We start from the raw sequence: 27,159 nt of genomic DNA on the forward strand, positions 1-27,159 counted from the left end.
AAGCCAAAAGATGCCAATAAGCTAATCTACACTGCAGTGTTAACTAGGTATACCAGTGCTTACTTCAAAAAGAGTGACTTCTCTGTAAGTGGGGATTTAGGTTCTTTGAATGGGAATTTCTTTTGCTGTAGGGAATTGGAGAGGTTATTTATGCCCAGTAAAAATCACATTATCTGAAAGTAAAGTTGTGATTATATCACACATTTTGGCACCAATAATGACATGTTGAACTTTATAATTTAGTATTAGCTGGAACACATCATCCTTTATTCATTAACAGAATTAAACATTTATAATATTTCCTTTTCATGAAAATCAAAACTTTGAAATCCTGCTTGGGAAGTGAGAATAAATATGGATTTTGATTGTTAAGACTTGATTACATTAAATGTAAAAGCGGAATTTTTTCTTTTCTTCATTGCTGAGCCGTGCCTTAACCTACAGTCAGATCCTCCTGCCAGACCCCTTGCGTGGTTCGCTGCAGTGTCCTTTCCTCTCTGCTCCAGAGCTCCCATGTAGCTGCTGAGTGCCGGGAGCCGATGCCTGCTGTCACGTTCACTCCTCCTGTTGGAGAAAGACAAGTTTCAAATCTTGTAATGTCATGTCTGACCATAAACAGACGATGCAAAAGCCACATTTCTGAGTATCAAAGCGTTAAAGAGAGCCTCAAGGACTCTAAGTAGTCAATGCAGATTATTCGAGATGAGCTCATTAAATTAACGTGGAATGCAGAAGCATTTGTCAATATTATGTATGTTGCCTTAGACTGGATTAATACAAAATTCATAAGTGTTTCACTTCAATTGTCTTTGCAAATTTAAGTCTCCTTTAAATGATTGTCTTTTTCGTTTGTGTGGTTTACAGCTAAGCTGTTATAATTATTTTAGTTCTACTCCAGGCTCTCAGCTTGTACTTCCTATTCATGAGAGTTTATTGAATCGTTTCTGCTTTACTACAATTATCTGTCTTTCTTATAATGTATGTATTCATGTGTTTATTTATATCTTGGCTTATTTCAAAATGATTTTGACATAGTGTAATAGATTGAATAGATTAAATGCTTGGCTTTATGATCATTTTGGTTGGTAAAAGACTGTTTAAAAACTTCCAATATTTTTGCTTGAAAAACGTAAATAGTCCCTTCTGATTTTTTAAAAATGTTTAATTCTTGCTAAAAATATGGCTTGTTTAATAAGTTGGTTACATGTGATGCTGAGATGCAAGTTTGATTCAAAATGCAAAAGTCTATAGCTGTTATCAAGGAAACCAATTGTCTCTTTGTTAACTAGCTACTGGGGTACAAATTAGCTTCCTGAGAAATCTCTAATTGGAAACTCATAGTCCTGTAAGGTCTGTCAGGGGTGTGAATGTGTATCCAATAGTCATAACTTCTTTTGCAGAAGCTGAGGCCAGACGTGTGCAACAGAAAGTCATTTCTCCAAGTGCATATAACAACTGCTGAGACATTTGAGTCCTGCTGGGATTAGCAGATATTCTATAGACACTTGATTTAAATTGGTTTCATTTAAAAAGCAAATAGAGCTGGCAACACAGATAATCTGTGAGGAGAGTTTCAACAGCAAATGACTGGGGACCACATTCAAACCACAGTTTTTAGATATCCAACAATGATAGTCAAACATCTTACTAAAGCAGAATAAGAAAATTCAAAATTAAGACTTTACTGAATCATACCTAGATGTTTATATTCACAAGCCCTAGATTAATGACAACAATGCTCAAATTGTAAACTACATATTCTTTTCCCCATTTTCACATCAGAGGAATGGTCAATTGATACCATTAATTCATTTCTTCAAGGAAATTTATTGAGCTACTAATACGGTCAGAAATCATGCAAAGCACCATGGATACAGAACATAGTCTCTGCCCTCAAAGAATTTATCACAGTCCAGTGGTATAAATAGTCAAAACCCCAGCCCTCCAAATGCAATGAGATATATGCCATAACAAAGATATTAATGAGACATTATGAAAATATAAAGAAGCAGCAAGCTCTAAATGGTGTGGCTCAGTCAGTTGGGCATTGTTCCACAGAGTGAAAGGTTGCTGGTTCAATTCATGGTCAGGGCACATGCCAAGGTTGTGGCTTTGGCCCCCATTCAGGGGGTGCGTGTGAGAGGCAATGGATTTATGCTTCTCTCTCTCATTGATGTTTTTCTTCCTCTCTTTCTTCCTCCTTTACCTCTCTCTAAAAAGAAATAAATAAAGTCTTTAAAAAAGGAAGCAGCAAAGAAGAAAGGCTCCTAACTGAACCCAGGAGGAGGAAAAGAAGGACTCACAAAAATTTCCTTAGGGGAAGTAGTGCCTCTGTTGAAATTAGAATAAGAATTTAAGAACTACAGGAGCAAAGACAGAAAGGACATACTCCAAAGACTAGTTTTCAATTAGTGTTTGCTCTTAACATTGCATATTAAAAAAAACTTCAGAGTTAATAACCACAAATTAAAAGACTATAAAGCAGGATTGTATCAACATAATGTAGTATTCTATCAAGAGTAGGGGTTTGTTCAAAGTTCAAAAGAGATAACCCAGAAACTTTCTTATTGTATATAATTATATTTCTAAATTTAAAATATGATAGATGAAGTATTACAAACCAATGGGAGATGAGATAGATTATTAGAAAAATTCTGTTATAGAAATTGATATTTGGGGACAAAAATGAAGGTGATTTTTCCCACTATAACATATGCCAGAATTAATTCTAGATTAATGGATACATTTGATATACAAATGAAATCATTAAAAAACCTAGAAAATATGAATGATTTTTAACTCTTCCTAATATATAAAAATATAATGGTAGATATTAATATTTGGACTTGATAAAAAAATCTATATATACAAAAATTATAATATTTAAAAGCAAATAATAACCCAGGAATAAACTAGGAAAACAAAAATATGGCACAGTTTACATATGCTTATTATTAAAAAAACCTTTCCAGGCCAATGAGAAAATCTAATACTCTAATAGGATGGGCAAAGAGAATGGGAAGAAATTTTTATAAAATGAAGCACTTATAACTATTAAATATATGAAAAAAATAGAGGAGAACTTCCAGAAAGGCAGTGTCTTATAAGCTTGGACTGCTATAACAAAATACCATAGACTGGCTTAAACAACAGACATTTATCACAATCCTTGAGGCTGGAAAGTCCAAGATCAAGATGACAGATGACAATATGGTCATATTCTGGTAATGATCATCTTCCTTACTGGTAGATGGCTACCTTCTCACTTTGTCTTCAAGTGGTGAAGAGAGGAAGAGGAAGCAACTATCTGATGTTAATACTTATAAGGGTACTAATCCCAAAATGGTGGCTCCACCCTCATAACCTCATCTAAACTTAATTGTCTCCCAAAGGCCAAATCTTCTAATACCATCACACTGGGGGTTAGACCTTCAACATATAAATTTGGAAGCCACACAAATATTTACATAGAATAAAGGCCACTGAAACTTATTCTTTCAGAAAATTAATAAGAACAGTGGTAAAAAAATATTAAAATCAACTTTGCAATAATGTGAGGAGAACTTATTCAAGAAAAACACCTGACTTTTGATAAGAACAGTGAGCTCCATGGTGTATCAACTTGTCCTATCCCCATTTCTCTTTTCTTAGCTTAGTAGCCTTGAAAATTAGCAGTCTCAGAGACATAGTACCTGTGAAAACCAGCTACCTAGCAGCCTCTGGAGGAAGTACAAATATTTTGTAACTCCCCTAACAGCTTCATTTTCAGAGAATTATCATTAGATGACCTGAATGGGGAAGTTCTGTTTGGAAAGCCTACCATTCTTTGACCTGACTCAACTCTCTCTCAGTAAGATCACCATCTTCAGGGAAGTTAGGTAAAACAGTCAGCAGCAATTGTTGCAGTTGCATAGGCAGTAATATTGGTAGGGACAAAAAAAATTGACCAAAATATTTAAAAGGACAATCTGGGGAATGGGGAGTGCATAGTGAGTTTTGAAGATCTTTGACTTATTTCTGGGGATCTAAAATGCCAAACACACATGCAATGTTATGTGAATGCCCAGCCTCTTATTCTTACCTCTTACAGTTCTCGAAGCTCTGCAAAAGCTGGAAGTCAAGGCTAAGGTAGAGCTGTAAACTACCAAAGTGTTGAAAACAGAACTTAACAACCAAAAGAGCATCTGATGAAAGATTGGAAAACTTACTTGTTCAACAGACTAAAGAAAATCTGTCTAATTTTTAGCTGACCACAAACAAAATCAAGCAGAGACTATAATGGCCATGCAATGCAAATAATATAAACTTTGTAGACAGTCAGAAAAGCCAGAAAACAAACAAAAAAACTCAGCAGGAACAAGAACAACAATAACAGACAGCTTCAATGACAAACAGTGACAAGGAGGATTAATTAATAAGATTGCAAAATTTGCTACAATACATATTTGAAATGTTGAGTTGTCAACAAAAAAATTATGAGACATGTAAAGAAACAAATTATGGTCCATACACAGGGAAAAAAGCTGTCAATATTAACTGTCCTTTAGTAAACCAAGATGTAGAACTTACTTGAAAAAGGCTTTAAAGTATCTATTATAAGTATGCACAAAGAACTTAAATAAACCATGTCTAAAGAACTAAAGGAAAGTATGAGAACCATATCTCAGCAAATAGACAACATTGGCAAAGGGACAGAAATTATAAAATGGAAACAAATGTCCTTAAGTTGAAAACTACAATAACAAAGGAAAAATTTACTAAAGAGGCTCAACAACAGACTTAAGTTGGCAGAAAAACAAAACATTTAACTTGAAGATCATTCAATTGCAATTACTCTGAGGAACAGGAAAAAAGAAAAAATTAACAGACATCAAAGACCTGTGACACACCATCAACCTTACCAACACAGATATAATGAGAGTCCCAGAAGAAAAGGAGAGAAAGGGACAAAAGAGTATTTGAAGAAATAATGACTGAAAACCTCCCAAATTTGATTTAAAAAAATTTGTTTACATATCCAAGAAGCTCAAGAAATTACAAGAAGCACTTCACACCCAGACACATCATAATCAATGTTGAAAGACAAAGACAAAGAGAGACTCTAGAGAGCGTTAGAGAGAAATGTCTCATCACAAGGAAGGGGCGTTCTTAATAAGAGTAACAGCTGATTTCTATCAGAAACTATGGAAATCAGAACAGAGTTGACATATTCAAACTACAAAAAGAAAAAGCTGTCCATTAAGATTTCTATATCCAACTATCCTTCAAAAATGAAATTAAGACATTCCCAAAGAAACAAAAACTAAAAAAAGTCATTATTAGCAGATCTGTTTTATAAGAAAAATTAAAGGGAGTCCTTCAAGCTGAAATAAAAAGACTGTAGACAGTAATTTGAAACTCCATGAAAAAAAAAAAGGACACTGGTAAATGTAATTTAACATGGTAGCTTAAATACAACTGCACAAAGCAATAATTATAGAACTGTGTTGATTGGCTTATAGTGTACACAGATATGATTTACATGACAATAATAACACAGAGGAGGGGGAGGGACTTGAAAATACATTGGACCAATGTTTTTCATACTATTGAAATTAAGTTGGGATTAATCCAAGCTATACTATTTTCAGTTAAATTGTTAATTTCAATGCCCACGTGAACAGTTAAGAAAATAACTTTAAAAATATAGTTAAAGAAACAAGGGCTTACAAAGTACTGGTTAATAATTTCTTTCATATTAGTTAATATTTAGAAGTATTCCTATTAATGTCAGAAACAAAAAAGGATGTTACTCTCTATAATCAATTAGAAAACATAATAGAAGATCCTAGTGAACATAGTGTCAAAATTATGTTTTATTGGAATTGACCCAATACAACAAATGAAAGAACTTTATGGAGACAATTTTAAACATTAAAGCACATGTAAGAAAATCTGAATAAATGGAGCGCCATGTCATATATATGGAAGACTCAATATTATAAATATGTTAATTTTTTTAGAGAGCATGAGAAACTAATTCTAAAATTAATATAGAAGACTAAAGGAATAAAAGCTACAATATATTTGGAGACAGGTTGCACTACCAGATATCAAGATTTATTATACACTGATAGGAATTAAAACAAGTATGTATTAAGTAAGATCAAAACAGTCTGGTACTGTCATGAGAACAGACACATAGACTGATAGAACAGAATAGAGAGCTCATAAATAAACCCATGTCTCTATAGTCAATTAATATTTAAAAAAGGGGGCAAGAGCATGAAATGGAGCAAAAATAGTATCTTCAGTAAATGGTGCTGGAGAACTGGACAGGTACATGCAAAACAATGAAACTAAAACACTAACTTATACCATACACCAAAATAAACTCATGATGGATGAAAGACTTAAATATAAGTCATGACACCATAAAAGTACTAGAGGAAAACATAGGCAGTATAATGTCAGATATCACAGGCACCAATATTTTTGCTGATATAAGTCCCAGGGCAAAAGATATAAAGAATAAACAAACGGGATGGCATCAAATTAAAAAGCTTCTGCACGGCTAAAGAAAACATCAGCAAAATGAAAAGGGAACCAACTGTGTGTAAAACATATTTGCCAATGATATCTCGGACAAGGAATTGATCTCCAAAATATATAAAGAATACAAATGACTCAACACCAGGAAGACAAAAAATCCAATCAAAAAATGGGTAAAGGGGAGAATCAAGATGGCAGAAGTGCGAGTGGAAGTCACACTAACCACTTCCCAGGACCAATCTGGAATTACAACTAAATTGTGGAGAAATCACCTGGAACAAACAAACTGAACAATAGTGAGAGAGGCACCTTATAACTTTGGACAGACCAAAAAAAATCAGCTTTAGCACAACATAACTGGTAAGGAGTGTGGTAGAGACTTGAGAGGGCAGGCAGGGCACCCATGGGTGACAGCACCAGAAGGATATTGAAATGACCAGTTGGATCCCCCTGAGAAGAGCGGGGTCTGAACCATAAGTGGGGATCTCCAGCCTACAGCACCAGAGCTCAAAAAATATACAGATAACAACTAGCTGCAAAAAGTGGCAGGGTTGCTCTCTGCCAGAGAAACATGGCTAAATATGCAAAGAGCTGTTTAAAGGGCCAATGTATACATTTTTATTTGCAGCCACTTACCCTGGTCTCCTGCAAAGGTGGGGGCAGAGTGGGCTGGAGATGCCTGAGAAGGGACTGGGGAGGAGGCTTTGGGGAGAGAGCTGAGAGAGTACTGGTGGGATTCTGGTGCTGACTCATCCCCCATACAGCAGCAGCCATATTGCTCAGGCAGACCACTCCCATGATTGGCCACAGTGTAAGAGGATCCAATAGCCCCACCCCTAGAAGGGACTCGGCCCTGGCCCGGTAGTGCTAAAGCCTGACTGCTGAGTACAGAGTGGCAGGCACAGATAGTAGATCCCTGGCTAAAAAGGGTGCAGAGTGGTCTAGAGACACTTGAGGAGAGAATGGAGATGGAGGCTTTGGGGAGAGAATAGCTGGGGGGATCCTGGTGCTGGCTCCTCTCCCATATGGCAATAGCCATCTGGCTCAGGAAGACTATTCCCCTGAGCAACAGCAGCATGAGGGGACCCAATAACCCTGCCCTCAGGAGGGACTCTGTCCTGCCCTGTGGTGTCTAAGCTGGCCTGCTGAGTGCAAAGTGACTAAATTAACAGCTGAGGGAGACAGCCACAGACAGTAGATTCCTGGAAGTCTCAAACAGACTGCCTAAGGCCAGATGGGGTCAATATCTGGCATCATCAGAGGCATATCCAAACAAAAAAGACAGCAGTCTCCTACCATTGAAGTTCACACCACAAAGTTGGGAAGTAAAGAGAGATCAATTTAAGAAGCAGAAGCAAAAAAGAAGAGTCTCACAAATAATGGGAAGACAAAGAAACACCCCCCAATCAAAGGGAAAGGAGGAATCCCCACAAAAACTAAGTGAAATAGAGGGAAGTAAACTATCAGATACTGAGTTCACAAGAACAGTTCTGAGGAAGCTCAATGAACTCAATGAGCTCAGACAGAATTACCAAAAACTACAGAGAAACTACGAGGACTTACTACAAATGATATCAGCATGAAAAAGGACATAGAAATTATCAATAAGAGAAGAGAGGAAATGAAGAATACAGTTTCTGAATTGAAGAACACAGTAGAAAGAATCAAAGGCAGGCTTGATGAAGCAGAGGATAGAATCAGCAAGCTGGAGGACAAGGTAGAAAAAAGCTCCCAGAAAGAGCGAGAGAAGGAAAAAATACTCAAAAAGAATTAAGAGGCCCTTAGAGAAATGCAGGACAACTTGAAATGTAATAATATCCATATACTAGAGATACCAGAAGGAGAAGAAGAGGAGCAAGGGATAGAGAACTTGATTGAAAAAGTAATGATGGAAAACTTTCCTAATTGGAGGAGAGAAAAAGTCACACAAGTCCAGAAAGCACAGAAGGTCCCATTCAAGAGGAACCCAATGAGGCCCACTCCAAGACACATCATCATGAAAATGGCAAATATCAAAGACAAACAGAGAATCCTAAAGGAAGCAAGGGAGAAACAGGCAGTAACATATAAGGGGGCCCCAGTACAGCTAGCAGATGACTTTTCAACAGAAACACTAAGCCAGAAGCGAGTGGCAAGAAATATTCCATGTCATGGAAAGCAAAGGCCTGCAACCAAGACTGCTTTACCCAGCAAGGCTCTCAATGAAAATGGAAGGTGAAATAAGGAGTTTCCCAGACAAAAGAAGGCTAAAAGAATACACCTCCACCAAACCAGTGCTGCAAAACATGCTAAAAGGACTGTTTTAAGAAGATGAAGAAAAAGAGCCTATGAATACCCAGTTCCTTTCACAGTCACCAATACTTGATATTACTGATATTTTTGATACGTATTAATCTGATTGTGACAATGATGTGTGATTTTAATTGTTACTTTATTATTTGTTGAAACTAAATCTGTTTTTGTATATTTCTTGCCTATTTCTATTATTTTTTAAAAAGGTTTAAATGACTTTTTGGTATTCTTTACCCATTTTTTTGATTAAATGTTTGTAGAATATTTTCCTTAAAAATAAAACTATTAGCTCTTTTTTAGATGTGTTACAAATACTTTGCTATTCTATTACTTGCCATTTAACTTTTTTTATATGTATATAACTATAGAGTCTTAAATGTTTAATATAGTCATATTGTCAATATTTTACTCTATAGCTTCTGGGTTTGAATATTTTTCTTCAGGGTAAGAAAAATATTACTTTGTATTTTCTTCTAAAACTCCTTAGATTCTACATATTGATTTTTAACTCACCTGAATATTTTTTGTATAGTGTGTGAAATAGGGCTCTATATTTGTTTTATTTCAAGTAATAGTGGTCTTTGCTTGGATAAGCCTTATTTTCCCCATTGATTTGAAATATCAGGGGACACATCAGGAAAAAATTGGGACAATTGTAATTGAACAACAATAAAATAAAATAAAATAATGCTATTCTGGCTTAAAAATATAATATAACCTTTAATCTATACAATATAAATATACATTATATATATATGATAGATACTGTGTCATAAAAGAGTGAGAAAAAGGTAGCCCATTATAAAAAACATGGCGATGGATTAGTGGCTTTCCTTAGAAAAAGTAACATTAGATTTTAACTTCTCCCACAAATGAACTTCAGAGAGATTAAAGCCTTAAATATGAAAAAAGAAATCTTAGTCTTAAATTTGTTCTGTTAGCAGTGGAGGTAAAATATATGTTGCCACATGGTAGGGAAGCAATTCTTAGATATCACACAAACACATAAACCATATGAGAAGATTGACAAATGTATTAAAATTAAAATTTAAAAATTTATTTGTCAAATGATATAAGAAAGGTAAAAAAAGAACTGCAAACTTGGGAGTAGATAGTTATGATATATAACCAACACATGATTATTTCCCAAAATATATGATGAACTACAAATGAATTTTTGAAAGAAATAATTATGATTACCCTTTAAGATTATTATTTTTCTCACCCAGGGCTTCTCTAAGCATCTGAACTAGAAGAAATAATTCTGAAACTCTTAAATCTAATTCTTTAAAGATTAATTAATGTTAGTATCCCATTTTTAGCAACACTATCATTGATAATTCATTCTATTGCTTATAATATGGAAAATGAGTATTTTTTATTACATGTAAATACCAGAAAAATGCATGCTATAATTACAGTAGCTGTAGATCCTTTCTGTCAGAAGATTTATGTGGTGCATAAATATATCTTACATGTGTTGTGATTAACTTAATTGTCTACATCTTGGTACTGTTATCCTTCTGCCACTGGGTTTAATTATATTGCATTATGACTGGTAATTAAACAGGACAAAATATCACTACATCATTAGTTGATTTTATAAGACCTTAGAACATTTTCCTAAGGGCTCTTGTATTTGTTATAAGCTATCACCACTGTGATCAGTGCTCTTAGAATCATTTCTGGTCACTGAATTGTCAGGTTACATATATGTTCACCAATTACTTGGAATTTAAGCTCGAAGGCCATTAATGTGCATTGATTTGGGTGGTAAAAGCATCTTCTTCATCAAAGTAGATGACTGCCATTTTGTATTCATCTTAGTCTTAAATTTGTTCTGTTAGCAGTGGAGGTACTGAAAGCCCTAAACCAACAACCAGGAAATTCACTTTGACTGAGTTTTCTGTGATTATGCAATTAATAGAAAAATAAGTTGTCACTTACAGTGTGTTGAGTTATACCTTCCAATGAATCTTGAAACTGACAGGAGAGTGCCTCGTGTGAGTATTTCTATGGTGTCATGACCTAAGAGTGGAATTATGCTGATTTAAAGGTACTCTGAAACTGTACTTGTTACCAGTCTGGTGTGTGTACAATTGTGAAGACAGTATGCACCTGTCAGCAAAGCCACCTCACAGTCATATACCTTCATTTCTCACACTGAAACTTGTTTTTCCCTGTATCTTCGGAGCCATAGTTTAAACTTATCCTACTTTTTTTAAAAAATCAAATATCCTACCTTTTGAAGACTATCCTAAGTCTGTGAAATCTATTCCCTCAGCATCACAGGAACTGTTTTGGGTATGATGAGTCATATAAATCTCACAACAGCTTTGTAAATAAGCTCTATCATCACAGTTCTACAGATTAAGCAGCCTGGGACTTAAATAGATATTTTGCTTAAGGGAAGCTGGATAGAAAGTGGCATGTCTGGTATTTAAACATGTTCTTTCTGGTTCCAAAGCTATTAACCATTTATTTTCTACTGTGTTGACTCTTAAGAGGTTGTTTGTTTGTTCACATCAAACGTCCCTTCTTTATCTATTCCATAAACATTGAGTTCATTTGCAATGTAGAGATGTGGATGTTGCATCCAGCAAGTATGTCTGTGGAAACCCCCCCACCAAAGAACTGTGAGGATAAAATTATAACATCCTCATTCTTGATTTAGAGGTTGAGAGGGGTAGGTATCATTCTTGGAGAGGGGATATTTAAAAAGAAATTCCCCAGCCCTGGCTGGTGCGGCTCATGATTGAGTGCCAGACTGTGAAGCAAAGGGTTGCCAGTTTGATTCCCAGTCAGGGCACATGCCTGGGTTGCAGGCCAGGTCCCCAGTAGGGGATGCACGAGAAGCAACCACACAATGATGTTTCACTCCCTCTCTTTCTCCCTCCCTTCCCCTCTCTCTAAAAATAAATAAAATCTTAAAAAAAAAAAAAAAGAACTTCCCCAAGTGGAAGGAAACTGAGAGCAAAGTAAGGGAGAATACCTTTCAGGATTTGCAAAATGATGAGAATTCAGCTTCATATTATAGATCAACTTTTCTAAGTGTTCCTTTTTTTCATTATTCACTAGGCTTCAATGCAGATTTACTTATACATGTCAATCTTGTTTAAGCTTTGCTACAGGGCATTATAAGAACAGTACTATTATTAAATTTAAGTCAGAATATTAAGAGGAACTCCAAAATAACCACTCAGCCTTCCCCTACCTAATCCATTTATTCTTTAAGCCAGCTTTGTCATAAACTTGCTCCTAGAATTAGATTTTTAATGATTGTGCCCCATAGCTTGTAGAAGAAGATATTTTTTTCCTCTTTTAAAAAATTTTGAAATAATTTTAAATTTACCAAAGAGTTGCAAGGGTAGTATAGAGAGTCTCATATACCTTGCATTCTATCATCCCTTAACATTAAACTTTCATACAACTAAGGTACATTTATTAAAACTAAGAAATTAATATTGGTACATCACTATCAACTAAATTCCAGACTTTGTTCAGATTTCACCAGTTTTTTCACTAATACCCTTTTTCTCTCCCAGGATCCAATTCAGTATATCATTGTACTTAGTTGTCCTGTCTCCTTAGTAAGACAAGATAGCTTCTAACGTTGCTAGTGATAACTGCAAAAATGCAAAAGACTCAGGAAAGGATTACTGTAGGTGGAAGAGAAGGTTCTTAATCAACTTCTCAAAACTCAATAGAAAAAAAAGCATCTCTGTGTCCCTCCATGAAGAAACAATATTGGAAGACCACTGTAAGTCTCTCCAGTTATCTCATTATTTACTTCTCTGAAAGGTAAGTTTAAGGTGAACGTCACTATTGCATAAGACGACAGTGTCTTACTCCCTCGTTAACATGTCTTTAAGTAGTACCTGCTTTCTTCCTTGCTAATTGTTTCATACACTGAGCTGTCTGGACTAAGTTTTTTTGCATCGAGGGGCAAGCCCACAGCCCCTCAGCTGCTCTCTGCAAGGAAACCAATGAGTTAGTTCACATTAGGTGGTATAGGGTAGAAAAGTCCATTTTGACCATTTGTTGGGGTAAAAAAGTTATTATCTTGAGATCCACAATTTCACCAATTTCCTCTTTTTATTTTTCATGCTGTTTAGAATGCAGAGGGGACAAGGGGTGTGATTAGCACCTTGCAGAACCTCCAACAGAGGACACTTAATGTATGAGTTTTGTCATGATGTCACTAAAAATGACCTAAATTGCTAAAAATTTTCTTTTAAAGGCATATAATAAAGCACCACTGTAACATCAAAATTCCTCATGCAATAATTTAGTAATATCAGTATATATGTGTATACATATATACATATTCTGACTAATGCATATGCATATGCTTATCTGTGTATATACATCCATCTATATATACATGTATGAAAATATACATATATGTGTATATATACACAAACATGGCTAGATACATATATGAATATATACATATACAGTACATATTCTAGCCTGTATGTCATATATTGGAATAGGGTAGGTTGTACTGCGCCAGTGAACAACCTCAAAATCTGACTTGATTTAATCAAAACTTATTTCCTGCTCAAATAATATATGCTTTGCTGGGTAAGATGGAACTCAGATTCACAGTCACTCAGGAACCCAGGCCAGTGGGCGCAGACTATGTTGCAGCTGCACCACCTAGAACATAGGTTCTCTCAGTCACTCAGCAAGGGAAAAGAGAGCTTGGGTAATTAAATGAGACTTCCACAGCCTCAGCCACACATAACTTTACTCATAATTTATTGGCCAGAGTTGGTCAGAAATGTTTTCCTCAACTTCAAGAAAACCAGTAATCACATCCTCTAAATTTTCAGAAGTGAGGAAGAAACAATATTTGTGAAAAACTATATATAATATCTACCACATGGGAAAAAAACTACCTATTTGAAAACAGTTATGATTCTCCGTGTTAAGTAACATTAGGGGCTGTAACAAACAACTCCAAGTTCCAGTGACTTAACATAATAAAAGTTTATCATTTGTGCATTTGACAGAGTAATGCATTTGGCAGGAGGTCCCTGCTACAGGAACTCAGGTGGGGACTTCAAGGTCTAACATTTGTGATGTATAATAAACACTTAAAAATGATAGCAACAAAGAGAGAGTTTTATTTAACTCCTAGATTCATGGTCAATTCAACTGCTTTGTACCACAAAGTCTGATCCTTAATAAGGGAAGCAAGCAGCACTCTGAAGGGGATTGCTCAGCCATTACTTTTCTTAGTGCTCTGAAGTGCTGCAGATTCCTTTTTGAGGGGTAGAAGATAGCATCTGGATACATGAACAGCTTTTTGAGAAAGTAACTTAGTCATCCTGGCTTACTAATTACAGCAAGACCTGTCATTAAAAAGGGTAATTTAGAGGAGGTTTTAAAGAGATTTTTATGTTCTCAGCTTTCCTTTTTCCTTATCTCCTATCTTTCTTGCCTTATACTTACTTTTAAATCATTCTGCCACTACGGCACATAAAATTTGCCATTGCTTGTATTTGTGGGCATTTGATATTTCCTGTGTCCTTGATTAATACTGGTCCAGTTTCTCATCATCAACATCTTGGGGTTTGGAGCAATTTGTCCTTCCTCTTCTTAAATAAACAAAGTAAAGAAAGTCTAGTTTAGTATTTTTAACGTTTGTAAATAACTTGTAGTTTCAAAATGAACAAAGATCCTTAAAACTTCAAAAAGGATTCATTTGAAATTATGTGGGGTCAATTAAATATGCCATAGAACTCAGAAAAATATACACAAATCTCTCAGAGCTATATTATTCTCACCATTAAAAATAAGTTGGAGAGAGCCCTGGACTCATGGGAGGAATCCTTGGTTTATGTTTTGAGTCAGACATTAATTACTTCTGTGACCTTGGGCAAGAGCTGACTACTACGTAACTCTCAGCTCTAACAGCCTGTGAGCTGTTAACTAGATTGGCTATTGCCACCTCTACTGTGGCCTTGTGGCTTCTGGGTTTTCATTGTGTAACCAGAGCCATGCATCTGAAATAGTTGAAGAGTAATCTGGATCTCTATTTTTTTAATTGCTTCTCCAGCTGGTGAATTTAATTGCTGTGCCAAGGTTCAGTGTCTAAAATCATGTGATGGCGGACTGCAGGTTGATTCTCCTCAGTGCTGTACATTCACATCCCTGTGGTTAATTGCAGGGTAGAAATCAGGGTAGCTGATCAGGAATAGACCCTGGGGATTCCATTTTATAGCCTGTTTATAAAAATCACCTGTGCCTATGCAGAAGAAAAGCTATTTGAAAACAATAACATTCTAATAGAAGTATAAAAGGGCATTATAACTAATACCAAGCAAAGGCAATGAAAAATAAAATAAAAATTCATTCATAAATTTGAGTCAGTTCAATTGTTTCATGTTATATGACTTGACATCCTAATATGTTAGATGAAGTTAATAAGATAAATACAACTTAAATGTCAAAGATAGTATATTCTTTTTTATTTTTTAATTGTGTCCAATTATAGTTGTCTGTCCCACATTTTCCCATTTTTCCCCATTGCTCTCCCCTGCCCCACCCAAGCCCCTAACAGTCAATCCCCACTCTGTTGTCCGTGCCCATGAGTTCTCTGTTCATATTCCTTGACTTGCCCCTTCCCCTTCTTTCCCCTGTTATCCCTCTCCTTCATCCCCTTTGGTTACTGTCAGTTTGCTCTTTATTTCCATGTCTCTGCTTCTCATTTTGCTCATTTGTTTGTTTTGTTCATTAGGTTCTATCTATGCGTGAGGTCATATGGTATTTGTCTTTCGCCCCCTGGCTTCTTTTGTTTAGCATAATACTCTCCAGTTCCATCCATACTGTTGTGAAGGGCAGGAGCTCCTTCTTTTTTTCTGCTGTGTAATATTCCATTGTGTAAATGTACCACAGTTTTTTGGTCCACTCAGTTGCTGATGGGAATTTAAGCTGTTTCCAGCACTTGGTGTTGTAAATAACACTGCTGTGAACATTGGGGTGCATAGGTTCTTTTGGATTGGTGTTTCAGGATTCTTAGGGTACAATCCCAGCAGTAAAATCACTGGATCAAAAGGCAGTTCCATCTTTATTTTTTTGAGGAAATTCCATACTGTTTTCCACAGTGGCTGTACCAGTCTGCATTCCCACCAACAGTGTACTAGTGTTCCCTTTTCTCACACAACCTCACCAGCACTTGTTGTTTGTTGATTGTTAATGATGGCCATTCTGACCCGTGTGAAGTAGTATCTCGTGTTTTTTTCTGGTATATTCTCTGTTATCAACCAACTGTGGATTGAGAACACATTATCTGACTTCTATTAAGAACTCATTTATATTCTTTGTAAAATGACTGGGGATTGGATTAGTTGTCCTCAAAGTTACTTTTAGCACCAACTATTTAATACATTTTTCATTCTACCCTGTTTTCTATTTTGCAATTAACCACAGGACTGAGTTATACTTCTGTGATCAGAGTCTTAGGAGCAAACAGCTCTTCATCTCTTCCAATTGACATAGAACCTCTCCACAGGGCCACCCATTTTAGCTCATCCATACTTTAACAGTATACTGCTGAGTTTATAATTTTATATTTTGATTTCTCTTTCTCAACTTTCAGAAATTTTTGTATCGTAATATCAGCTGAATAATTTCCAATGGTTGACTCTGGATTAGATTGCTTGTTCCTTCTTTGTGTTCCCAGTTGCAGCCTGATGTAAAGAACTTAGAATGAATCATGAATAAGTTGGCGGTTTTGTCTGCCACCTGGGAGATCTATGCCTAAAGTGAAGCATTTGGATTTTGAGCACTTACGAGTGTTGCACAAATTAAAGAGTATTTTTGAAGGTCTAAATTATTTACCAGAATGATTGACTTAATTGTTCTCATGCTGTTTCAAAATTATGGCATATTGCCTTTACCCTGTGTGTTCAAATAAATGAAAGTGTTAGCAATGAAGTAGAATACAGACAGTTTCAGTGCTTTCCTAGGGCATATTTCTTCAGTGCAACTTGTGAAGTCCTTGATTGTGTTAATATCTGAAGAAAAGACTAAGGCACACTTAATTGATAAATGCATAATTATAAGGCAAGATCAAGAGCTAGTGTCACATAAAGCCTTTGCACGATACCTGGTCCTTAAGCATATATGACACTTTGGATATAGATGACTGAGCACAGCTGTTGTATGGAATCAGATTAACTTGCCTTAAAGTTTTCAGTAGGAGAAGATCTTAGGGGAAAGGCCATCATTTCAATTGTTGGAAGTTGTGGGGGAGAGGTCAGGTGACAATAAAGCTGATCTGAATTCCAGAGCTCTTGACAAAAATTTACTGTGACTTCTGTAAACTTTCATTCCTGTATTTATAACATACATTCATTCCTTTTTGTCTTATGTCACACAGTTTGTGTTCCTCCAAATAACTCAGTTATGAAGTTATCCTTCATTTTGTATTTGACTCTATAATATTCTCTGAGCACGATATCATCTCTTGAGTGTTAAGAGTGTTATACTCTTAAGACTGTACTAGACAATTCTTTCTTGATAGTATATACAGCAGAAAATTCTAAGAATAAAGAATAAATTCTCAGAAGGGGCTTACTCAGTTGTGTCTTTTCACCTGAGCTAGATAGATAGGATCAGTCCATGAGAACAGATGCCAACCAATGTCCTACTCAGCCAAACTCAAAGTGACATGGGTAGGAAGGTGAGACTATCTAATGATGAGGTGCAACTGAATTTCACTGTATTGCTCTTTTATTATAAAAATGATGAATATCATTTCAGTGTTAATTTAAATCCCACATCCAAACTTTAAATGACTCAATGAGCATAAATATTCACTGTGATTTCATCAAAGTTCTTAGGGTATAGTTAATATTCTTCACATTTTCTTGACCTTCTGGATGCATAACATTAGTTAAATATAGAAAGAAATCCTAAGCCAGTAGTATGTTTGGTTGTCAGATTCAGAAAGAAGAGAATAATGTTGATGGATCTTTGCCTAAGCCTGGGTAATCCCCAGCCCTCTTGGGAACTGCATTGTATTTTAACCATTGTTTTCATCCATTCCATTATACATTTTATACTTTCTATACTCCAGACTCTGAGGATGTGGCAGTAAAAAAAAGCATGGTATTTCAGGGTACACTCCATGCCTGAATTAAGTTCTTTAGTCTGATTTAGTCTGAAATGCCTGTGTGCATTCATTAAAAAATGCAAGGTGGGGCAAAAGTTGGTTTACAGTTGTACCAAAAAAAAAGGGTTTATTTTTGTATTATTTATTAACTATTGTTTTATTTTCCATACAAACAACTGTAAACCTACTTTTGTCCCGCTGTATTTATTGTGCCCTAATGACATACCAGGAAACATGTGCTCAGAATACATCAGTGAATTACATAAAGGTTTTAGCCTCTATGGAGTATACATTTTAGTGAAGAAAGGCAGAGAATAAACAATAAAAAATTAAAATTAAATTTATAGAGTTCTGGAAGGTGAAACTGTATTAAAAGAAAAGAAGAAAGTTATGGTGAGAGGAATCAGCAGTACAGTGATGAGGCAGCAATGAAGAAAGACATGTATAGGTTGCGATTTTAAATGAGGTTGTCAGAATAAGCCACAATGAAAGGGAGACATTTGAGCAAAGAGCTTAGGGAGATAAAAAAGTCAGCTCATGTGCATAATTGGGAGAATATTCAGGAAAAAGGAACAACCAGATTCATTGTGTTAAGGCAGGAGATTGCTGGCTACCTTTGAGCAATAACAATGATGGTTAGTATGGATGGAGGAATTGATTCCCACTGTGAATATGTGAATGTTTTCCAATGCCAAACCCAGACTTTTGGGTGGATGATGAAAAAGGAACCAATAAATACTCAGCATCTACCATTTGCCTGGCATCCTATATTTTCTTATTTCATCTTTACATTAATCTGTTGAGGTTGCTGTTATAATCACCATTTTACAAATTGAAGTAATAACACCTAGATAGATTATAAGACCCATGCTGCAAAACTGTTAAGTAATGGGACTAAGACTTGATCCCTTCAAATCCTGAACTCTTTCAGCTACAGCATCCATCCTCACTAGTATTCATTACTTTGAAGTTCAATTTATAAACAAAGCATCCAGAAATATCTAAGGGTTACTAAACTTGACTCTAGGACTAGCAAGTAGTTTTATATTGGCTAATAGGGCCGGAAATGACTGTGTCTTCCATTTGTTTACTCTCACTTGCCTATTTCCCAGCAATGCTTTCCCTGTTACAGGAAGAGAAATTATTGAAGGTGACCCAGGTACAAATCATAGACATCAAGAGTTGCAGATAACTATTTAAAACAACCCACCAAAGAGAGCCATATGGCCAGTCTCTGTGTCCCAATTGGTGTCACCTTTAGGTCACATTCCTGAGCAGTCATCTGATAACACCTGCTTCTTCTTTCCAGCATGTAACTGCTGGAGGACTCTGGGAGCAGTCAGCTGGGACACCTAATAACAAAACACCTGCCAACAGTCCCCTCTGGCTCCAAAGGTTTAGACCTACCTACAATAACATTGCACTTAAATCGCACATGCATGAAATATGGATATTTATGCTATGAATTTTTATTTCTGATCAGTCTGAGATTTGTAATTTTCCTTCCCAGAGGACACACATTGTCTGTTTTCTGATAAGTTCTTTTATCAGTTATACTTTACCTTCTTTCTTATTATACTAAATAATAGATAAAATTTTAAGGTTACAGTTTGCTGCACACACACCCTTATTTACTCAGTCATGTTGTATTTTGCTTCAGATAAAATACATAAAATATCTGTATAAAATGTAATGCAACAAGGCCAAAGTTGAATCCACTAACTGGTTGTTGAGGTTTATAGAAGAAAGCAATGGTAAGCATATTCATGACAAGAATAGAGAAAAATATAACCAGCTTTTAGAGGGCATTGTATAAACAGGGTCCTGGGCCCACACAGTTAACCTCTTGCCTTAAGTCTGTGCTGTTGTGGGAAGGAGATGGAAAACCCTATAACCTGGAAAAAATTAGGCCTCCACCTGGTCTGTTTCAGTACAGTATTACAGACAAAAGAAATATGAACCCAACCCTGATTAGGCCTTCAAAAATGACTGTATAATTGACTAGAAACACTGTGTGGCCCCCCAGTACAACACACCTAGATTGTGGCTTAAGTATTGCAGACATACCTTTGGATGGATTCATGGCTGAGATGACAGTAAGAAAAATCTCCAGTGGCAAAAGAAAGAGAAGAAGGAGGAAAAAAGAGAAACAAGAAAAAGGAAGAAGAAAGAAGAATGAGCTGAAACTGGAATAGCAAACAATGAATGATAAGCAAATAGGTAAACTGGGATTATCTGGCACCTAATGCCCCAAAGGTGCTGAGATGCAGAGACCCAGCCTTGAGTCTGTTGCAAAGTGTAGAAATACAATCTAAAACTTTTATATTAAGTCAACATTCTCAAAGTGAGTGAGCTATAGTGGTTACAGGCCATTAGCAACCATGCCTCTAAGTAGAAGACATAAACCACCTTGGGTAGAAAGCTCCCCTTTGAACTTCCTGGGCATCTGAACAGCACCTCTGGCTCCTAAAGAGTCATGATTAGGTTTAATGGGAGGATCCATCCTGCAGGGAGAATGATAAAACCCATTTGACATTTTCCAGAGAAATACCTGAGCTATTGAGACTTTATACGTAATTGTGACCAAAATTTAATGTCCAAAATGATCAGAAAAGCTAAGTCAACAGAATCTTTGCTAAAATTCTGCCACAACAAACATGTTGGCATAGATACACATGGGGGAAACTTTTATGTGTGCAGGCATAAGAAGATGCATGTGTGCTTTGATCCAGCACTTTCAGTCCTGGTTATTTATCTTAGAGAAAGTCATGCAGATGTGTACAAACATGCACACAGATAATTTTTTTTTGCAGTGCTGCTTATCATGGTTAAATAAAAAAATTCTCCCTCAGTAAGGGTCTGACGAACAAATTATGCTTTCTCCAAATCATGAAATACTCTACAGCAGTTAAAATTAATGATCTAGAACGCATGTTTTAATATGGCTAAGTCTCAAGAAATATAATTTTTAGTGAAGAAAACCAAGTAGCAAATCATTCATATAATATAAAAACATATGTAAATACTCTAAACACACACAATAAGATACAAATTTAATGCATGAATATTCATGTAATAAAAGTACAAAAACATATTTGAGAATAGGACATACTAACTTCTGGATATGGGTCACTTTTGGAGGCAGTCATAGGAGAGAAAGTGAAATGAAATGGGTTGGGAGGAGTATTTTTGTGACATTTTCTTTCATTCTTAAAAAGAAAGATGAGTAAATTCCAGTGATGTGATCTTGGTAGCAAGGTAGGTTTTTAATATTCCAACAATTCCTCTTGAAAAGTAAACAAATCAATTAGGATAACAAATGAGAAATTGCTTTGACCACATCTAAGTAAAACTAGAAGGCAAAGCAATTCTATAAACTTTAGATTAGGAACACAAATGATAAATCACCTATAGTTGTAGAAACGAGAACATGATCAAAGTTGGTGAGCAGGAATAGTGAAAAATTAGTGGGGATAGCTTACATACTCAACAAACCCAGAGTTCAAAAAATTTACCAACAGCCATGGCTGGTGTGGCTCAGTGGATTGAACACCTGCCTGTGAACCAGAGTCGCCAGTTCAATTAGCAGTCAGGGCACATGTCTGGATTGCAGGCCAGGTCCTCAGTAGGGGGTGTTCAAGAGGCAACTGCACATTGATGTTTCTCTCCCTCTCTTTCTACCTCCCTTCCCCTCTCTAAAAATAATAAGTTTTAAAATCTTTAAAAAAAATTTACAAACAAATACCCACTCCTAAGGCAAAAGGACCCTATACACCCTGGGTGGAAGCTTGGGAAGGCATATCTGAGAATGACCATTGAGATTGGCAAAAGTCCCCAGAGTCTTCCATATGCAAATGCATGTTAAAAACTGCATCCAAGCATGAATAAATTAAAGTTCTGAGGTAATTTTAATTTATAGTTAAATGACCACACAATTAAGCCACCAGTTAACTTCATTTATTAGTTAAATGACAGAGCAAGGAGGTAAAAAGAGAAATCTAGAATGCGAGACATTTTATAGGAAAACTAATCCAATTTCTACAAGTCAACGTCTGAAGGAAAGAAGGAAAAGACTTTTGTGAATCAAAACATATTTAAGAGATGTAACTACATTAAAATGGGACCTTGTTTGGAACCTGATTAAAACAAGCCACTAAAAATATTTTTGAGATGCCGTGGCTGAGTAGCTCAGTCAGTTGGAGCATCAGTTCTGTATACCAAAAGGTGTGTGTTTATTACCTGACTAGGGCACATGCGTAGGTTTTGGGTCTGATCCCTGGTCCAGGCACCTATAGGAGGCAACCGATCGATGTTTCTGTCTCACTTCAATGTCTCTCTCTCTTTCTCTCTCTCCTATTCTCACTCTTTAAAACCAATAAACATACCCTTGAGTGAGGATTTTTAAAAAAATCTTAAAATAAAATATATATATTTGTTAAAAAATATTTTTGAGACTTTTTATAGATTTGATTTTGGACTAGACATGAGGTTATACCAAAGATATATTGCCAATTTTGTTATGAGTGATAATGATATTATGGTTTTGTAAGAAAATGTTCATAATTTTTAGAGATCCATACTGAATCATATAGGGGTAAAATTATGCTACTTGATATTTGCTATAAAAATACATCAGGAAGGAAAGAAGGGAAAAGTTGTTTTAAAAATAGGTTAAGTTATACAAAGATACAGTAATCAAAACAGTGTGGTACTGGCATAAAAACAGATATACTGACCAATGAAATAAAATTGAGATCCAAGAAATAAACCGTTTTACTTATGGTCAAATGATCTTTAACAAAAGTGCCAAGACCACACAATAGGGGAAATAATCTTTTCAACAAATGGTGTTGGGATAACTGTATATCCACATGCAAAAGAATGAACTTGGACCATTACTGTAAACCATATACTGAAAATTAACTAAAAAGTGGATTAAAGACCTAAACATAAGACCTGAAAGTATAAAATTGCTAGAAAAGAACACAGGGGAAGAGCTTCATGACATTAGATTTGGCAATGATTCTTGGAATGACACCAAAACACAGGAGCAAAAATAAACAAATGCTAAGAAATCAAAAAACTTCTGTGCATTAATGAAGATAGTCAACAGAGTGAAAGGCAAGCTTCAAATGGGAGAAAATATTTGCAAATCACATATCTGATAAGGGGTTATATCTGGAATACATAGAGGACTCCTAATAACAAAATGACAACACACAAAAAAAAACCCAATTTAAAAATGGAAAAAAAGTTTAATGGATATTTCCCCCAAAAAGATATGCAAATGGCTAACAAGCATATGAAAAAATGCTCAACTTTGCTAATTATTAGAAAAATGAAAATCAAAGCTATAATAAAATGTTACCTCACATCATAAAAACAGAAAATAACATAAAGATGGCTACTATCATAAAAACAGAAAATAACAAGTGTTGGTGAGAATGTGGAGATACTGGAAGGTTTGTACACTGTTGATGGAAATGTAGAGCAGTGCAGCCTCTATAAAAATAATATAGAGATTCCTCAAAAAATTAAAAATATAACTCCCATATGACCCAACAAACCTAGTTTTATATATATATATATATATATATATATATATATATAAATAAAACTTTCAATTCTTATATATATATAAGAATTGAAAGAAGAATCTCAAAGGTATATTTGTACACCCATATTTACTGAAGCAGTGTTCATAGAAACCAAGATGTTCATCAGCCAATGAATATATAAAATATGTAGTAAATACATACATTGGAATACTATTCAGTGTTAAAAAAGAAGGAAATGCTGTCATATGCTACAACATGGATGAATCTTGAGTACATTATGCAAGTGAAATAAGCCAGTTATAAAAGGACAAATACTGTATGGTTTCACTTACATCCTGTATCTATAGTAATCAAGTTCATAGAAACAGAAAACTAAATTTTAGTTATCAGGGGCTGAAGGAAGGGGAAATTGTTCAAAGGGCATCAAGTTTATGACTGTAGTTAACACTATTGAATTGCAGACTTAAAAATTGTTAATATGGTAAATTTTATGTTATGTGTTTTTACCACAACTTAGAAGTAAGTGAACATGACAAAATATTGGTAATTATTTTATTTTGACAATTCATATATTTTGTGCCTTTTAAAAAGTTTGTTACTATGTCAAAATTTTCCTGATTTTTTTTAGAAAAAAAGAAATTTGAAATATATGTGTCATAATACAGTAGCATCTGTTCATCTGGTGGGGAGCGATGGGTTTTTTGGTGTGTTTGGAATATTTCATAATTGAGGAAAAGTAATGGCTATAAAAATTAGTAACACTGGAGCTTAACCCAATTATATTATCTCAATTATCTCAAAATTATATGTAAAATAATTTTTTATTGTAAATAAGAAAATCAGACACAGATAGGTAATAAGGCCTGGATATAACTGGCTATCACAATTTTATGCCACTATCTAGTTGTGCCACTGGTAGATTCTGAGACTCCTGTGCTAGTTCTTTTTCACTTTCCTGAAACAGAAAAAAATGCTTGCAGACTTCCAAGGTATCTGCTGCAATACTCTGATAGTTAAATATAAGTGATTTTTTTCTTTAGGAAATAATAAAAGAAAATTGTCATTTATAGTCAGGACCCAAACAAGATGACTCATGAGCTTTTACACAGTGCTTAATAGCTCTGTGTAAAGACGTAAAAAAGCAGAAAATGATAACATCAATATCAAAACATAACTGAATTTCCTAAACAAACTAGGTCACAAATCACTATTAAAAAACTAATGACTGAAGACACATTCTGTATAATTTTATACCAACTCTTCATTGTGTGTTTATGTTTTCTCATAGCCAGAAGTTTCCAAATATGACTTTTAACGACTTTTAAAAGCTCATCATTTACTGTTTATTTTAAAATAATTACAGATTTATAAGAAGTTGCAATAATGAAAAGTTTCTGGATACCTTTCATTCACTGTCTCTCAACAGCTCCTTCTTGCATTAACTGAAGTACATCACAAAGTTTTTATTGGTACGATGTTGTGTATAGATCTATATCGTTTTATCCTATGTGCAGATTTCTGTAACTACCACTGCAGTCAAGATAATTCTCCCCTCACCAGAAAGATCTGCTGGTGTTGAAATCAAATGTAGAAAGCTTGCCTCTCTTTAAGTCCCTTTGCTTTCTTTCATTTATAATACAATTGTCAAATATTTTCTCTACATACATTTCCTTGCCCACATCAGGGAATACCATTCTTTTTGTTTCTATTATTAAACAAAGTTTAGAACTTCAAGAGGAGCAGGAAAACCTTTTGTATTTACCCAGAGATTTTCTTTCTTCCTTTTAATGTTCTTCAATTTCTTTTTTAATCATTTCTTTTCTTTTATTCAAGGACTTCTCTTTAGCCATATTTTAGCCTATCTTCTGCTGTTGAGAGATTGTTTTCATTCATCAGAAAACGTTTTTTTCCCCCTCTGCATTTCAATCCAATATCAATGTTTCTTCTTTCTGTATTTATAACTCCCCTTTGGAATACTACTCCCATTATCTTCAATATATTTACTCTATTTAAGTAAGTTTTAAAATTGTTAACCAGTATCATGGCAAAAAACAAACCTATTAACTAGACATCAATATTTGTTTAAAGTTTTTTAAAGATAAAATTATATGCAATGAAATGCATAACTCTTATGTGTACAATTTGATGTCTTTGGCAAGTGCATATACCTGTGTAACCTGCAACCAGTTCTGCCAAACATGGAAAAAACAAAAATAAAAAAACAGCCATGGAAAAGAAGTCAAGGGTATATTCAAGGAGGTGGTTATAATGGTTGACCAGAGAATTTTAGTAGTAAGGAGGGGAGTAAGGACATGTAAGGGTGGCGGGGAGGAGATACAAGGAAAAGGAAATAGAATCAGCGAATTTGAGGTTTATGTGGGGTTAAAGGAGAATATGAGACTTTTTATAATGCACTGTCATATTGCTCACTGTCACAACATACTGACTGACACAACAGTGTTTACTGTCAAAATATGAAAATATATTGAGTTTATTTGATTTGGAATAATCCTAAAGGTTTCTTTTCCCTAGGAACAGCTTGCTTTCTTGAGGCTACTTATAGATTGGCTTATGCGTTTATAAATTGCTTTTTACATCTGCTAACATTAATATAAATGTGTGAAATGAAAAAAAGAACATAAAACTCATTTTATTGCTGCTGTTATTTAGTTTAGATGGAAATTCAGCAATTCTTCTAAAAAGATGCCCTTCAGCTTTTCAATTTTAATGAACAAATGCATTACCTTCTAACGGGAGAATTTTGGTCCTGAAACTCAGTAGAAACATTGTTTTGCTGCATCTTTAATATAATATAAAGTATGTACATATTCATAGTTTTTGTTTTATTTATGTAATTTATATAACCCATGTGAAAAACCCCTCACAAATAATCCATGAGTAGAGCCATTATAATAGAAATAAACAGTTACTCTCAATCCAGAGTTTACTGGTGACAACTTCAGCTGATGTGTTCTCTTTATTGCTGTATTAAACAACATTTTTAAATTTTTACTGCAATATGCTTAGATTAAAGATTGACATCAAATACCATGAATGGTACAAGAATAGATGGTCTGTTTTCTCATCAGACTTTGAACTCTGTGACCCTTGAAAGTTCCCAAACCCTTTTTTGGTTCACATCCTCATTGGTAAAATGGGGTAACAGAGGCAGTGACCTACTGAGTTGAGGGATTTCTACAAATTCCAACTTCTTTTTCTTTCCTTTTTCTGTGCAATGTGGTTTTGCTCATTTCACTGCTCTTTATTATCAGCTCCAGAAAGGGAACAAAGGTGAAATAAATGCATTATTTTTGAACATTTCTTAAATTTACCAGTAATTATAATTAAGATATATGTAAACTTAAAAGGTTGAAAATGATCACTTTTTTCCTAAGACAAACTTTCTAAAATTCAATTATACTTTCAAGCTTCTCTGTAGGTGCATTACCTCTATTATAAATGAATACATTCGACCCTGAGCTTCAGCAGGGAAAGGGGGAGACAGAGTCAAAGGGGTGGAGTCAGAAAGACAATGTTTACTGGTGATTTGGGGGGGAGTTTATTTAATCTCTTCGAACCTCATGTTTTATATCTGGAAATTACTTTGTATTGGACTCTCTCCAAAAGGGAATAGTAGTTAACCGAATAGTT

The 27,159-nt window shown here is 35.0% G+C and overlaps 1 protein-coding gene across 1 annotated transcript in view; it reads right to left on the bottom strand.

Moving 5' to 3' along the window:
* Positions 1-548: 548 nt before the first annotated feature.
* The window catches only part of PTGER3 (prostaglandin E receptor 3), a 197,063-nt gene continuing 170,452 nt past the window's right edge, over positions 549-27,159 (bottom strand). The window contains exon 3 of the mRNA XM_054574693.1: positions 549-564. Coding sequence (XP_054430668.1) covers positions 556-564 — 9 coding nt within the window. The 3' untranslated portion in view covers positions 549-555. The remainder of the gene's footprint in view (positions 565-27,159) is intronic.

This window comes from Pteronotus mesoamericanus, unplaced genomic scaffold, assembly GCF_021234165.1.
Source record: "Pteronotus mesoamericanus isolate MK-2021 breed Mesoamerican mustached bat unplaced genomic scaffold, CSHL_Meso_final contig_105, whole genome shotgun sequence".
In the NCBI taxonomy this organism is placed as follows: Eukaryota; Metazoa; Chordata; class Mammalia; order Chiroptera; family Mormoopidae; genus Pteronotus; species Pteronotus mesoamericanus.